General features: G+C 36.5%; 1 protein-coding gene across 1 annotated transcript in view; it reads right to left on the bottom strand.

The window, feature by feature from the left end:
* LOC127970895 (testican-1-like) overlaps positions 1–17,485 on the bottom strand; it is a 235,333-nt gene that overhangs the window by 58,365 nt on the left and 159,483 nt on the right. Inside the window, exon 5 of the mRNA XM_052573599.1 lies at positions 1,603–1,717. Within this exon, the coding sequence (XP_052429559.1) occupies positions 1,603–1,717 (115 nt within the window). The remainder of the gene's footprint in view (positions 1–1,602; positions 1,718–17,485) is intronic.

The raw sequence follows: 17,485 nt of genomic DNA, 5'->3' as shown, positions 1-17,485 counted from the left end.
TTGTTTATTGAACGTGCTTAAACACTAGCAACATCAGCTCCTTTTCACAATATTTGTAGATCCATCTGCCAGATTTTCCCAAATAATTAGAGCAAAAACTGTGAAAAAAGTGTGCAGATTCCATGCAGATCTACATCTGATTTCTTAATGTGTTATTTTGTTGTGCTTTATCTATCAGCGCTCTTCATACATGCATTATGTACTGCAGTGTTTTAAAGTGTAAATTAATGACCCGAAGCAGCATCTACACCTCATGTGCTGGTCATTAATGATAGCGTGACCAATGCAGGATTATCACCTGTAAGCACTGCGCATCAGATCAGCGTGTAGTTATTTCTCAGGCAGACATATTTGCCATGTCAGCATGCACTTTGTGTTTGTATATGTAAGGGGGCGGTGGTAATTTAGCTTGGTAAACTCTTGGACCTGCTCGAACTGCCATTATACAATTCATATTTGTTTGTCTGGACATGAGGGGGACGGAGTCAAGAGCCTGCATTGAAAATGACAATCCCTCAACGTTCCACTGTGGCTATAATGACGACTCACAATAGACAGCAACGGAATGTTAATGTGAGTCTGGAAAAGCAGAGATACCTCAGAGCCCGATTAAACACAAGGACACACACTCATTCATCTAGTGCTTAGAAATGATTTGTAATCATGGTTATGGAATAACTGCCGAAGGTCTGCTAGAAGCATCAGAAAACTAAAGTTTTAGGGTTTGGTTAGGATCTTAAAAAACAAAACAAAAAAGACTAGAAAATAAGAAACTCAATCAATAAAATTAAAGTAATAATTTGATTAAAATAAATGATCTAAATGACAAAAAAAATTATATATATATATATTACAGTATAAATTTGGTCTTTATGAATAAATATATGGCTTGCATGAAATTAAATTAAATTAAATCAAATAAAAATTATTTTGATTTTATAATAATAATATTATTATAAAAATAATAATAATTTATTTAAATGATAAAAATAATAATAATAAAAAAAATACTAACAGAACAGTCCTAGAGTGAGTAGGTGAAAAATCAATAATGCTAAATATTAGAAACTAAATATTTTCCAAATAATATTTTACACATATAAGGATATTTTATTATAATGCATTAAAATATAGCTTCCTTTTAGGTTTTAGAATGTAGTCCCACTTATAATGATGAATATAAATAAATAAATAAAACTAAACTAAATAAATAATTTAATTCACATAATTGAAACAATTATAAGAATTAATGAATGGATAAATTAAAATGCATTTAAATTTAAACAAATACGCCTACCTTTTTTAATCAAATATTTACTAATGTAACATAATAAAAATTAAATATTTTCCAAATAATATTTTGCACATATTTATCCACTCTTTATACATTAAAAAGTCAGACTTTCACATTTTAGCATGGTGGTCTTTCGCATGTGGATGATCGTATATGGTGGTCTGTGACATCTAAAAGATTGAAAACCCCCGCCCTAGCAACCACTCAATAAACCTTAGCAACCAATTAGTAAACCAATCAGCTTTTGCCTTGACAAACGTTCTTTTCTAGCTGATTCTTCCTTCCTGACGTGTGACTGTGGGTCTTACCTGTGCTTTGCTGGTTTATGATTGGCGCAGATGGCCGTCTGGAAGTCGTGGCTCACACACACTTTGTGAGGAGGGCAGTGAACCTTTAGACACGGGTCTTTAGTGCTGTCCAGCCCTGAAAGACAGAGAAAGACTTCATTTACTTTGAGAAACTAGAGCCTCCAGCTCATCTGATCTCTGATCTGTGTTTACGTCTCTCTCAAACACAAACACAATCTCTCATCGTCTATATTCATGTTCTTTTGTTTTGCTTTTCCTTTCCAGGAAAGAAAGTCAGAGCAGATTCAGTCAGATGGCATGAAAGGAAGCGAGAGAATCTGATGGAGGAGAGGAGAGCTTTACTCTGGCAAACACACAGGAGAAACAATGCAGCAGCCTTCTGGCAAACGCTTTATCATCTCACACACACACACATCGCCGACTTTGAGTAATAGCTCAGTAAAAACACTTCCTGACTAATGGAGGAAGAGGAGAAACACTGTCTCGTGCTCTGCCATCTCTTCCTCTCACGCAGGTAATGCAGTTCCTCCAGCATGTAGGAGGGTGAAGAGGAATAGCGCGTGTGCGGAGATCATTACGAGAACCCGTGACACATTCATCTCCATCAGGAAACATTAAACACACACCTTTCCTCAGCCATCTATTACAGTGCAAATTCAGTTTCAAGTATCAGACATATGGAACTAACATTTAGTGTGTGTGAGAGAGAGAGAGAGAGAGAGAGAGAGAGAGCTGAAACACACAGGTGGATTTAACAGAGGTCAAACACTCCCTCTGGCCTTCACATGTCAATGTGTGTGTACATAGGGGAAGTTTGATGCCACCCTGCTGTTCATCTGGAGCACAGCCATGCCAACTGGCCTTCAATACACACATACGGTCGATTTACAGCTCTGATCACTGCTGTTAACAAAATAAATACCTCTTATTTAAAGGAACTGTTCATTAATATGAAACATCTGTCATCTTTTATTTCCCCTCATGCTGTGCTAAACCTGTGTTGCTTTGCTTCACATTTTTTTTACAATGAATCACAAACCACAATAGGATGACACAATGAATGGGTATGATACAGTGAAACAATGAAACAGCTAGGGCTGGGCGATATGGCTTAAAAAAACAAAATTCTCGATTTTTTCACACCAAACCCGATTTTCGATTTTAATCGATTTCTTTTCTATTTAAAAACAAACTACAACCGACAAAGAAATTGCTCAAAACAAATGTACTCTTTATTTTGTTCTGATTTTCACTTATGCAGTTTAATCTAAATTTCCCCTTTGTGCATAAGTGTAACAGGAAACAAGCCTCAAAACATGCTTGTATACGAGATGGCAGGCATTGCCATTGTAAACAGTGAAAATGTAGCTTATCAGTTTTTTAATAACTTACATTGACACAATGCACCTTCAAAATAAATTAAAATATAAATAAAAAAATAAAATTGTGTGTTCCTCTTTGATAAAACACTTTTGGTTAAATAAATGTAACAAAAATGACAAAATTAGATCTATTACAAAAATACATAGGCTACTTGTCACAGTGGTAGTCATAAAGTGCTAACAAAACTTTAAACTCATTAGTGTTAGCATTACAGAAAGGTCTGATTTACCCACTGTTACAACAGTCATTGTTTTTTTTTTTTTTTTTCTTTTACATTGACATTTGAGTTCATGATTTTAATGTTGTTGTTTTTTGTGGCACACTTAAGACTAATGACAGACTGTTGATCTTTGAATAATCTCATCTGGTCACCCTAACGCTAGTAAAGTATAACCACACTTTGGAACGTTTTGCTCTCTCCGCCATCGTCACTCTTTATTATTAAGCGTGAGTTTTCGTTCTGTTATTCGTGTGTAATATTCCAAATATATTACGGTCTTTTAGAATCAAAACTTTTCATGATCTTGACAAAATACATATCGTTGGAAAGGTCTGAGTCTCAAGATTCCATATTTGGTGGTTATTTTGTCATAGATATAAAATCGAGAGAGAAATTGAAACATTTGTGACAAACAAATGCATCCAAAAAATTCAATGGAGTTTCAATGACACCCGGTGGCTTTTTGTGGTATAACGCCTAAACAAAATTCTATATGAACCTACATTTTTTTTTATATCAACTTCAAATTTGGAACACAACTTATTTAGACATATGGCTTTAATTTTATAGCAATTTTGGATTAAAACATATTTTATAAAATATTTATTTTATATAAAATATAATAAAAAATAAAATAATAAATGTATTTACAGTAAATTTAAACTTCTATAACTTTTTTTATGCTTTCATTTGTTTAAATGATTTCACTTCTGCAATAATCTGCAGATTGTCTTCTTTAAAAAGAGACCAACCTTTGGTCTGTATTCAAAAGCGTTTATGAATTATAACAATTTAAGTGTGAATAGTGTACTTTCACGTCTATGTTAAAAAATGGGGGTGACAGTTAAAAGGTTAAGCAAATCTTTTCGCCATCGTCACTCTTTATTATTTAGTGGGAGTTTTCGTTCTGTTATTCTTGTGTGTGCGCCGCGCTCGTTCTTGTTGTGTGTGTGTGTGTGTGTGACTGACAGACAGCCTCCGCAGTGCGCATGACAGATTTTGCAGATCTCACAGACAAACCACTTAATATGATCGCACATTAGAAATGTTTGGTGAGATAAAATGTGCACGATAACATTATTAAGGAAAAATACATAGTATATAAATTTTTTTCCTCCAGTACCGAAAGCAGAACCGAAAGTGTCAGATCTTACTGATACTACGGTCTTTCATAATTTAGCCCCAGGGCCAGTTTAATACCGGGTTTCGGTACCAATCCCTACTGTTTAAGATGCCGGAATAAATTCTTTGTGCTGCTAACTTTTGTAGCAACGGCTTTTAAACACACTTTGCAATGTGGCGTTATTTGTTCTGTGTCTGACACTAAAAAAGCAAACCAATTCCAAACAACGGATGAAACGATGCCTTTCTTTGGAACGAGCTCTGCGCTGTTAACTGTCATGTTGTCTGTGTGCGGCTGTAAGGAAAGCGGGGGGAGGGTGAGCCCACTCTGAACTACGGAAGCCTAAGGGGAGAGTCGGTGGTGGAAGTTAAAGAGAAAACGATTTTCATTAAAAACAAATCGCCCTTAACGTCAAATTTGAGTTAATCGATAAAATCGATTTATTGCCCAGCCCTAGAAACAGCAAAACTGTGTTCAAACAATACAATGAAATAATATTACAATTAAAACAATGACAACAAAACAGTACAAACTGTATGCCAAATTGCTACAATAAAACAAGAAAAAAGCATTACAATAAAACAACAGAACACTAATTGTTGTATAATTGTTTTGCTATAATGAAACAATGAAATAAATTATACAATGAAACAACGGGTACACTGATGTAACAAAGACACAACAAAATGCTACAAAAAAAATCAACATAACACTACAATGTAGCCAAACATTACAATGAATCAACATAACAATGACACAAAATAATGATGCAACAAACTACTACAAAGAAACAACAATAATACAGTGAAACAATGAAAACAAAACTGAAACAACAAACGAAACCATAAAACAGTGTAACGATAACACAATGAAACAAAACAATGAAACAATATGACTGAATGAAACAATAATACTGTGAAACAAAACGATACATTGAAAAGGAAAATTGATGCAACAAAGACACAATAAATCATGCTACAATGAAAAAAAACGTTACAAGGAATCAACATAATGACACAACAAAATTATAATGGAATGTTAATACAACAGATTGATTATTGTTTCACTGCTTTGCTGTAATGGAACAATGAAACATCTAAATGAAACAAAATAATACAATGAAACAACAAAAAGAAACAACAGGACACTGATGCAGAAAACGCCATGAAGAAACAATGATACAACAAATCAACATAACACATACTATAAAATGATACAGTGAAACTCAACACAATACAATGAAAGCAGAAAAAATTACATAAAAGCATCATAACAGCCATCCATATAACCCGTGCTTATTATTCCAAGAGCCAGATTATCTAAACAAGGCAAGTCAGTGCAATAAATAAAAATAATAATAATAATAATACTCTCCTCCCATAAATTTTGCATCTGAAAGGGACACTACAAAGCATATGCTATAAGGTCAGCTGTAAAAAATGACAGTGTCCATGCCTTTTCAGTTTAACTTTTTCTCTGTGCGTTTTTATTAAATCCTAACAGTATTTTTTTTTACGCAAGAAGAGTGTTTGCGCTGGCACAAGCTATAAGTAAATCTGGCCCCATGTCTTCTAAAGTCAAATAACAGTTTTATGTTAGAAACAGACCCTTATTAAACATATAATTTGTTGAACATTTCCACCTACGCAGCAGCTCTCAAATATAATTTGTGCTTTTGAGTCAAGAGACCTGTGAGGACCAACATCGTTTGACATTACTTACATCCAACCAGAGTCCAATGTCATATTTGAATATGCAAATGAGGTGACAAGATTAATGATTTAAAGTTCAGTCTGTTCCTCAAATAAAGCATCATATGACTTTAGAAAATTTTTGCACTTAGTAAGTCATATCAACTACTTGTAGGAGTCAATTTGTTTGCATGGATAATAACACTTTTTCCACTGTATAAACACACACGTCTCTTTCTCAAACACCTGTTCTAATTGCTTCCCTTCTTTATGTGCATCGTCCTCTGATTTTCTTTCTGCTGTCAGTGTTTTGTTTTTTGTGTGTTTAGAGATGAACATGCCTTTTTAATGGAGTTCAGGCCTCTCTCAACCCTGTGACGGATGGAATGATTTGATATTTTCCTGCATTTGTGATTCAGCTGGTGAGGGCGAGAGAGACGGGAGGAAACGAGAGATGAGGCGCAGGGAGCATGTCAAAGGGGAAGTGAGGACACGCTTTAACAGTGGACAGACACACACATAAACAGATTGCGTGAGGTCTTTCACAGCATACAGTGATGGGAAACTGTCTGAAGGACATTTTGCTTTTATGTTTTATAAAATAAAAAAAAATCCTTAACTGAGTGTGTGTAGTTAGCCGAGGGTTTAAGTGAATCTCACAGAAGCATATAAAATTAGGTTTTTATAAATATATATAAATTACAATAAATAATGTATAAATAAACATAAAAAATAATATGATTTTTTTTTTAATTCTCATTATTGCAATGCAATACTTTTGAGTTCCTCTTCAGAGGACGCTTTGGGTATAAAAACTGGTATAAAAACTGATATTGAATCACTCAAAAGTCTGTTAGAAATCCTGAAAGTCTCTGAAGTTACTGCAGTTTGCATTTGCAGGTCAGTGCGTGTCTACAAGAACATGTCCAATGTAATAAATCAAACAAAATAGCTCAAAAATAGAGTATTGATCTCATGAGGTGAGCAAAATGTACTATATAAGGTGAGTAAATGTACAGGTATTCATGTACAGCACAGTGATGCATTTCTCTTGTTCCTAGTCTACAGTGTATTCTTTTATTTTGTTCAGTCCACTTTCTATTACAAAGGAAAACAGGTCATTCATATTCAGAGACGAACCCCAAACACCCTCACTGCAGGCTACGAACCTGTGTCGAAGAGGGAATGAAAATAAGAAAGTGTGATAGATTCTGACTGATAAATGTGAGATGAGAGTTAGAGAGAGAGGGGGGATGAGGGATATTTGCCTCTTCACACTTTTCAATTCCAGGCCTGAATGAACAAATTCAGCTCCTGTTTAACCAAGCAGTCAATTCTAATCGACAAACAGCGCACGGCATACACACTTCAGCCATATACTGCACAGTATATATTATAAACTGCACTCTGTTTATTAAACAGCTCATAAAAAAATCACTACGATCCACTCCAGTCCATCAATTAATGTCTTGTAAAAAGCAAAAATGGTGTGTTTCTTCAAACTGGTGCTTCTGGCTTCAAATAATTCATAATTATGCTTCCTCCAGTGGAAAAAGTCTATTTTCTGTTCTACTCTCACATCAAAATCCAACAATCCATCATGTAAATGATTCTTGATCTGTGCATATTTCTCACCTGATTCAAATGAGATTACTGTTTCATTGGCTGAATTGTTATTATGGATTATGGACTCGTATTTTAGCAATGGTTTGAGGTTAAAAACATATATAGAATGCATTTGTTTCTAACATAAGCACAGATTTTCACTTCACAAGACATTAATTGATGGATCCATTGGTGAGCGATTGATATAATGCTAAATATCTCCAAATCTGATGAAGAAACAAACTCATCTACATTTCGTATGGCCTGGGGATGAGTACATTTTTATCAAATTTTCATTTTTGAGTGAACTATTCCTTTTATATTAGTTAATACATGAACTAACATTAAATGCATAATGCAATCAATAACAGTGTATAATGCAATAATGTAATAGCTGTGCATAATGCAATCAAAAGCAGGTTACATTATTTCATATACACATAAAATTAGCACACTGTGCAAATTATGCATACTACAAATAGTAGAAATAGCTCTGGTGGCATGTCATTCGACTCCTCTTTTCTTGTCTACGATCGACTGTCCTCATTCATCTCCGTCTGCTGTGCTTTATTACAGGAGTGAGTGAGTGATGAAGAATTAATTTCACTGAAAAATAAAACCCGTCAGCGCTGGTTTATTCGAAGAGTGATTCCTCCTTCATCATATGTCTCCGGTGACATCGCCATGGAAACCCGCCACCCCTCATGGCCATGAGTTTTATCATTTTTATGGCTTGAATTAAAAGAGAGAGAGAGAGAGAGAAATATGCTCATAAACAGGCATGATTTGATAGCCAGTAAATTAATCCTATAAAAGTGCAACATTGGCTCCATATATATCCTCTTACAGCCACCTGCGTGAGCGTGTGTGACCTAAAGTATTTTTCTGTACTTTAACGCCATATTTATTTTTCAGAAAATGATGGATTCTTGACAATTTACTAAAACTGAAAGAGGAAAAATGGCATAGACCTTCCTTTTCTGTTGCATGCAAGAAAGAAACTCATACTGGGTGAATAAAAGATAGCAGATGTTCCTGTTTGGCCACTTTAAGCTGAACGCAGGCGTTTAAAGTCATCTAAACTCAGCCTGCATCGATTCTCTCTGTGTAAACTGCACATGCATTTGCTCTCTATCAGGTTCGACCCTATGAACTTCAGTATCACAGCAACAGTAGACCTCATCTATCCAGATGGGACCTCAAATGCTTTTGTACACCTCACAATATGACCTTTCACCCTTTTCGTGTCATGGATCACTGCGAACGTGGGCGTCTCATCTGCTCCGTCGATCAATAACTAAACAACACGAGGGTTTCAGATTAAATACTAGCTTTCTGCCAATGCTGCCTACTTACAATGCATACTGACTACTGCTTTCTGAATAAGCCAAATACTAGGTAGTTTTCCACAATACATGTTTCTATTTTGTGTTATTTTAGCATCATTGATATGCTGTTTATATATATATATATATATATATTCATACATTTAGCAGACACTTTTCCCTCTGACTCCAGGGTTAACCTGTGTGTTCTCTTTGAAACAGTTTGAATGATTCAGGTAAATCGCATTTCCATAATCATATCACAGGAGTCATCTTAAACCGAAAGCTTCCCCTATTCTGTCTCTGTTTTAAATATTGTAATTAGTGTTGAAAGCTGAATGAGGCTAAATTAGATGATCTGGATTCAGCATTTATACCTGTGATTATCCAATCACGACGAGTCTGTGCTGCCTAATGGCCAATCAGCTCACAGCAGAATTCTGAATGTCACCAGATAAACAAAAAAACTTTTTTTGATGATTGAGTGATGAACACACTCTCACACACTCTTAATCCATGTGTTTATCATGCTGTGATCCTGTCTGCATAGAGAAAGTGTAAATATATAACCTTGACAGAGACACACACACACACACACACGTCCTATCAGAGCCCTCTGCATCGGGGCACCTGCCTACCAAATGCCATCTGTGCCATCTGCACACTTTGGCATCAAGTGTCAATCAACTCATTCAAATGCACACTAGGGAGACAGGAGGCAACATGACATTAAATTAACTCTATATATCTCACGTGTTTGTTCCTGTTCAGTTCCTGTTTGTCCTTATTTAGCTCTCCCTGTTCCTATCCCCATTTAGTTCCATTAGTTCCAGGTGTTTCTCTTTATTAGTTATCCTCCTCACCTGTCTGCCCCTCATTATCTGGCCTATTTGAGTTCAAGCCCATTCAGTTCTCCTTTGTCTGGAATTATCAATGTCTAACCTTGCTATGTGTCCTAAATCTTCTTTGCCCCATGCTCCTCACAGTAAGGAGCCATGACAAAAAATCCTGTCTTAAAGAAATAGTTCTCCCCAAAAACATTCTGAAAATGTGATCACCCTCAAGCCATCCAAAATGTATGAGTCCTCATCAGATTTGAAGAACTGTAACATTGCATCATTTGCTCAGCAGTGGATTATCTCCAGTGAACGGATGCTGTCAGAATGAGAGTTTCAACAGCTGATAAAAACATCACCGTGATCCACAGGTAATCAACACCACTCTGGTCCTTCAACTAACATCTTGTGAAGCCAAAATCTGTTGTAAGAAACACATGCATAATTATGACGTTTAACTTCAAAACTGTTCTTCTGGCTGAAATATGAGTCTATTATTCATAATGCTTTTTCTAGTAAAAAAAAAAAAAAGAAAATTCTATCCCTGTTGTTCTCCCACATCAAAATCCACCCACACATTTGTTTAGAGCGGTTTGTTTTAGCTTGTAAATGATGCTTGATCTGTGCATATATCTCTCCTGATTCAGACGGTATGACTTTTTTTCTGGAGAAAGCATTATTGTGGAATATGGACTCAAAAGCATTGATTAAAAATGCCTTGATGAAATTGTTTGTTATAAACCTAAAGCTTTTGGCTTCACATGCTTAATTGTGGATTACTGTTTTATTAGCTTTTTGGAATCCCATTGTGATGGCACCCATTCACTACAAAGGATCCGTTGATGAGCAAGAGATGCAATGTAATCTTTCTCCAAATATGAAGAAAATAACTCCTCTACAGTACACCTTGGATGGCCTGAGGGTGAGGATTTTTATGTTGTTAAAAACTATTCCTTAAATTCACGTTCCTGGTTTTTAAGAAATATCAGCAATCACAGTAAATATAATGACAGGTGAATACAGAAGGAGACTATGCACATGTGACTATTCGATGTGTAATTAGTTTGGGCTTCTGCTACGAGGGAATAACCCGCAGTGCTAAAGTTCACAATGTGAGGTTAACTCAAACACTGAGCGTTAATAATGTACGACTCTACTGGAGCAAAACACACCTAGAGACACTGAATTACACAACAGCATCTAAAACACTCACTTACGAGTGTGTGTTACTGCCTGCAGAAATAGATATCAAGTCATTTTAAGATTGGATTAGAAAGGTGATGAGTCTCACTGTCCTGCTACAAACACAAGTTTGCCAGTTCAACCAGATCCAACTAAAATTACAATAATTACTAAAAATAATTTTCATAAAATAATACATTGAAATAAAATACTTCTTTTAATACATTTTAAATGACTTTTTATTATAAATGTTGAAAACTAAAAAAATGAGATGAACTGATATAAAATAAGCTAAAGTACTCAAATTACGAAAACTAAATTAAAAATTACTTAAACTGAAATAAAATAAGTTTACTAAAACTCAAATAAAATTAAATGTAAATATAAATACTTAAAAAAAACTAATAATAAAAGCTTATTCTAAATATTAAGAAATACTATAAAATAAAAAATAAATAAAAAACACTGAAATGAAAATAAAAAAAAAATGTATGAAAATTTATTTTAGCAATGTTGCCAAAACTCATCCTGCAATATTAAAACCCCTGTCATCTGTTTCTAAACCACTCCCCCTCACCTCAGGCCACTCCCTCAAACTCTCAAGCTCCTCCCACATCACAAAGAGTCTAGAGTGGAGCTGGTCATACTGCAGTCAGTCAAGTGTGCCGCTGAGGTCAGACGTGTCCACATGGAGATGACAGACAGGTCTCACACACAATTTATAAGAGAAAAACACTAGAATCGCCACAGTACACGTGCAGATTATAAGGGATAGTGTTGTGATAGGAGGATATGAAGAGATAGAGAGAGTAGATAAGGCTGTGTTTGTGTGTGTAATGAGGTTATATGTAGGAAGAATCATCTATCACAGCACAGCAGGAGCCTTCGACACACACACACACACACACACACACACACACAGGTATTTACACAGAGAATTAAGTTGAGGACATAACATAGATTTATATCATTTTTATGTAAAACTAAATATAGTAACGGCAGACTAACTGCCCAAATCCCTAGAGAAAAATTAAAAACAAACATTATTGACTTTCTGAACAAGATTGATTATAGTTAGCTAAAACAATAGAATATGCTTTTGTTACTTTTACAAGCAAAAAATTACATTTAACTAAATAGACATATACGAATCTACTAAAACTTATAAAGTAAAATGAAAACCATATTTTAAAAAACCCCACAAATTATTAATACAAACTCGATCTCAATATTAAAAGAGCACTGTTTAATAATCCAAAAACGTATTATATATCTCAAGTAACAGAAACATGTTAACTGAAATAAATTAAAATATATATAAAAAACACCTGCTTGCCATAGCAACATTTCTCATTTTTATGTCATTTGAGTTAATATACTAAAATAACTAATATACTAAAATTGAAAAATGGTAATAAATGAACAAATCACAAAAACACAACAAAAGTAATAAAAATAAAATAAATTAAACATTTAAAATAATAATAATAATAATAATAATAATAATAATAATAATACTATTTTAAACTATAACCGTATCTCAATGATAATAAAATAACACTTTATAAATAATTCATCTGTTTTGTCAGATTTAGCTCACTTCTCAAAATGATTTGTTCCCCAAACTCAAGCTTAACACAACAAAACAGTGCTTCTGTGCAAAGCATAAACCTCTCTCTCTGTGGAAATAATTAGCTTGAATGCAATGCTTTAATTTATGTAGAAATAAAGCACTGGAGTTCACCAGCAGAGCAAAACTAATGCATGTTAAGCAGGTAAGGACACACCTTCAGCTCTCTAATTCAGACGAGTCTTACAGCGAGTCCGTTCATCCGTCACTCTACAGTGAGAAAAGCCCAAAAGAAAGCATTCGACACTGAAAGATTATTCGGCGCTAACAGCTGTGAAAACCTTGTGCAAGAAACATAAGTATAATTCCACATTTAATTAAAGTATTAAAATGATAAACGCTAGGGAAGTTCAGGTGCCGCAGGGGTTCAGCAGGATGGGATTTTAACAAACACGCTCAGAGTTAACTGAAAACCCCCTTCAGGACACGAGTGATGGAAGAAACGCACGCGTGCGCCTCTCGCTCCGGTGCCCCGTGGGAGCGTGGTGTCCCCCAAAACGACTGAATATTCATGAGCTGCACTCTGATTATTGGCCGGTTTCAGAATAGAAGCATTTAAAGAGTTTGCTGTAGTAAAGAGTTTCCTCTGCTTTAAAATATTGTTTGGAGAAGCAGAAGAGATTTGAAATTGCCTAAGGAAAGAGCTTCAAAGAGAGAACCAAAGAGGCAATTTACACTTCCTAAAAGCTGTGTAACGCACGCACAGAAAAATACATAAAGGAACGCAAAACACATACTAAACTTAAAGCCCAAGAGGTTGTATAACTGCATTCAAACTTTAAAGTTTTAACCCATGTGCTGTGGAACCCTTCCTTCCCTGTCAAAAAATTACCTGCCTTTAAAAAAAAACTTTTGTCTTTTTCTTGTTTTCTTTTAATTAGCATTTCATTTTTTGAACTAATTGATCGTGTTCCTCACTGATCTAAGCATATGCACAGCAAAAAAGCTCAGGTTAATGAGATCTAAAAGACATATAAAAAAAAAACTGTTCTATTTGAAAGAAAACAAGTTGACAGATTGAATGCAAAAAAGTGTGAGAAACTGGGGGAAAATTTTACATTTGAAATTGGTGTGAAATCAGCAAAATTTTATAAAACAATGTGTTTTATGATTATTATTACTGAATTTACTTTGATTTATTTCATCATATTGTTCTTTCTACCAGTTTACTAAAGGTTGTGTACCATTATTGTTGTATCAATGAGATAATATTACAGTATAATATATACATATATATAAATGGATAGATAGATAGATAGATTTCTCTGAATACTGAAGACTTTTTCAATCACACAGTGTATCTGCATGGCAATTGGTTCATGCCTTGTATTTAAAACAAACCAGTGGCTTGGCAGCAGAGCTGCACGAGCCTATGGCGGGGGAGCCTGCCAATATGGGTGAGGCAGCAGGCTATATAAGCGTGTGCTTTGCCATAGGATCCTCAGATTACTTCTACTGAATCGACAATCGAGTCGTGCAGCTACATAGCGTGGCCAGCAATGCAGTACTCATTCCCATATCTTAGGGAACAGAGGTTACATTAGTAACCGAGTACGTTCCCTTATCGATTCTTCACTCATACCGCGTCTTGCTTAAGACACTTTGGGGAACCAGTACAGTAATCAATGTAGTTCGCAGGCTCCCATCGTGAGGCCAGAAGTTAGAGCTGGGGGTGCCATATCATTCTGTTCACCTGAGAGAGAAGGTCTCACCTCTGGGGAATGGGCCACAGGGCTGCTGAAAGCAGCTGAGGCAGCTCTGCAAATCAGTGTTTGGTCCTCCAGAGTGGGACCACCAACAGAACCTTATGTTTCCGCTCCTTGATTCGCCTGATTACCTGTGGGATCAGGGTGATCAGGGGAAAAGTGTTAAGGAGTAGGTTGGGCCAGTCATGGGCCAATGCATCCTCGTCCTTCGGAGAGTAAATTGGGCAATGAGAGTTGTCCTCTCAGGCAAAGAGATGACCTCTGCCTTGCAGAAGATCTTCCAGATTCTCTGATGCGGGTGGAGCACCATTCTTCAGAGTTGATGTTTCTCTGGGATAGCATGTCCGCTACCTAGATCAATCTGCCCAGCACATGTGCTGCTCTAAGGAAACGCAAGTTTACCTGAGCCCATTCCAGGAAACGCATTTACCAGAATTAAAAGGTGCTTTGAAGAGAGACCGTCCAGGCAATTTATATATGACACCACTGTCATGATGTCTGAGTGGACTAGCACATGGAGTCCCTTTAGGGCTGGCAGAAAGGTGCGAAGGCCTAAACATACTGCCAACATTTCCAGGCAGTTGATGTGAAACCTACTTTCCTCTTTTCTCTCATCGCACAGAGCTCTACAACCCGTATTCTACATGTCTATTGAGACTACCTTGCTTCTGCAGACCATACCCAGGGGCATGTCCCGATCCCTCCACTGAGAGTTTTTTTCCAAGGGACCAGGACTGAAACGCAGGCCCAGCTCACCTACAGTAGACTCGCATGCGTCCATGGTGCCATGCGTGGGTTGTGGTTTCAGCCAGTACTGAAGGAGCCGCATGCAAAGCAGACCCATTCGGCGACCCAACACTCATAAAATGTGGTAGAGGAAATTTGCTTTCTTTCTGAAAATGTTCTTCGTACTTTATTTTCTCACTATAACAGCAGTAAGTTGTTCGGGTGCTAATTGAATGGGCCAGGGGTCCACAACAGTATTTTAGGACTCATCCAGGGAGGGCAGGCAGCTTGTCATACCCCTTTTCCTCAGCACCGTCGACCGTTGTGAGGGCAGACAAAGAAGAGGTACGCCAAGATCTGGTGATCCCCTCTTGGATTTCTGGGAAGAGTGTGGAAGCTCGTTGTCGAGGGGCTTGACAGTGCTCCGGCAAGAACCATTCATCTATGCGGCTGCGGGTGGGCTCCTCTGGTGGGGAGCTCTTGGAAAGCCTTAGACAGAATGCGGAAGAGTTCGGTGTCCATGCCTGTGCTGGAAGTCCTGGGCTCAGCAAAGGCAGGGGACGGTGTCAAAAGGTGAGCCAGGCAGCTCCTCCATATCTGATTCAACCAGAGACACACTGTCATTCTAGCATCACACTCACTCCCACCAAACAAATATTACCCACTTGATATTTGAATTACTAAAAAGCCAGCGTCAAAAAAAAAAAAAAAAAAAAAAAAATTCACAGTGGTGCCATTTGGTATTAGCGATGCCTTATTTCCTGAGCAGCCATGAACCGCATTCTCTATGAAGATGGGGAAGCACGTCGAATCGAAGGTTAAACCGATTTCCAGCCACTGTATTAGCTCTACTGTTATATATATGTTTATGGAGATCAAAACTAAAAAACTGCCCCGGAACAGCTATCAGCATGGACCATAGGCACCGATCACATTTTTATTGCAGAACACATATTTAGTCCATGAGTAGCCAAACCTCTCTGCTCAGATCGCAGATGGATTTCCCATATTTAATGAATGAGTGAACAAAACTGGATGCTCTCCATCTCACTCAGATATTACAAGTGTGTTATGCAGTGGGTACCAACCGTCAGAAACATAAATCTGTACCTATGGCATAGATGACGAAACAAATCCATGTCAGAGCCGTAATGCGGTGCAGTGCGTGTGCTTGCTGCGCATCTACATTTGAAATAACAAACCTGAGAACACAAAAGAGGCGATGTGAACGACTGTGACGTGGATTCCCTGCATGTCATGTTGGTAGGGCTCAGTTTTTATGATGAGAGGAGGGGAAAGGTTGAGAAAGCACTCCTGCTAAATTTTGAAATCTACCAGGTTTATTTATATAAATGGGCTATATACTGTATATAGTTGATAAACAGTTAAATGTGTTGGTTTACACACAAAGAAAAGTTTAAGCTTTTAATAAGTCCAAGATTAAAAATTGTAATTTTCTTAGCATGTAAAATTTGATTTACAGAACTTTTGTGCTGTTTTCCAACAGTTTGGACTTGAATAAAGAGAAAACTTGCACTTAACCTTTTCACAGGTATTTTGTTTTCATATTTAGATATTGTAATGTATCATTATAGAATTGTCTAGCAATATATTGATTATTGCAGAATGATATTATCGTTACCATGAGCCATGTATTGTGATTCATATCATACCGGCAGGTACCCTGCGATTTTCATCCCTAACAGAAATTACACACACACAAAAAAAATAATAATTATATATATATATATACAGTATTGTTCAAAATAATAGCAGTACAATGTGACTAACCAGAATAATCAAGGTTTTTCGTATATTTTTTTATTGCTACGTGGCAAACAAGTTACCAGTAGGTTCAGTAGATTCTCAGAAAACAAATGAGACCCAGCATTCATCATATGCACGCTCTTAAGGCTGTGCAATTGGGCAATTAGTTGAATTAGTTGAAAGGGGTGTGTTCAAAAAAATAGCAGTGTGGCATTCAATCACTGAGGTCATCAATTTTGTGAAGAAACAGGTGTGAATCAGGTGGCCCCTATTTAAGGATGAAGCCAACACTTGTTGAACATGCATTTGAAAGCTGAGGAAAATGGGTCGTTCAAAACATTGTTCAGAAGAACAGCGTACTTTGATTAAAAAGTTGATTAGAGAGGGGAAAACCTATAAAGAGGTGCAAAAAATGATAGGCTGTTCAGCTAAAATGATCTCCAATGCCTTAAAATGGAGAGCAAAACCAGAGAGACGTGGAAGAAAACGGAAGACAACCATCAAAATGGATAGAAGAATAACCAGAATGGCAAAGGCTCAGCCAATGATCACCTCCAGGATGATCAAAGACAGTCTGGAGTTACCTGTAAGTACTGTGACAGTTAGAAGACGTCTGTGTGAAGCTAATCTATTTTCAAGAATCCCCCGCAAAGTCCCTCTGTTAAAAAAAAGGCATGTGCAGAAGAGGT

Source organism: Carassius gibelio, chromosome B14 (assembly GCF_023724105.1).
Source record: "Carassius gibelio isolate Cgi1373 ecotype wild population from Czech Republic chromosome B14, carGib1.2-hapl.c, whole genome shotgun sequence".
Classification (NCBI taxonomy): Eukaryota; Metazoa; Chordata; class Actinopteri; order Cypriniformes; family Cyprinidae; genus Carassius; species Carassius gibelio.
Note: the sequence above shows the minus strand (reverse complement) of the source record. Positions and strands in the feature narration are given on the sequence as shown.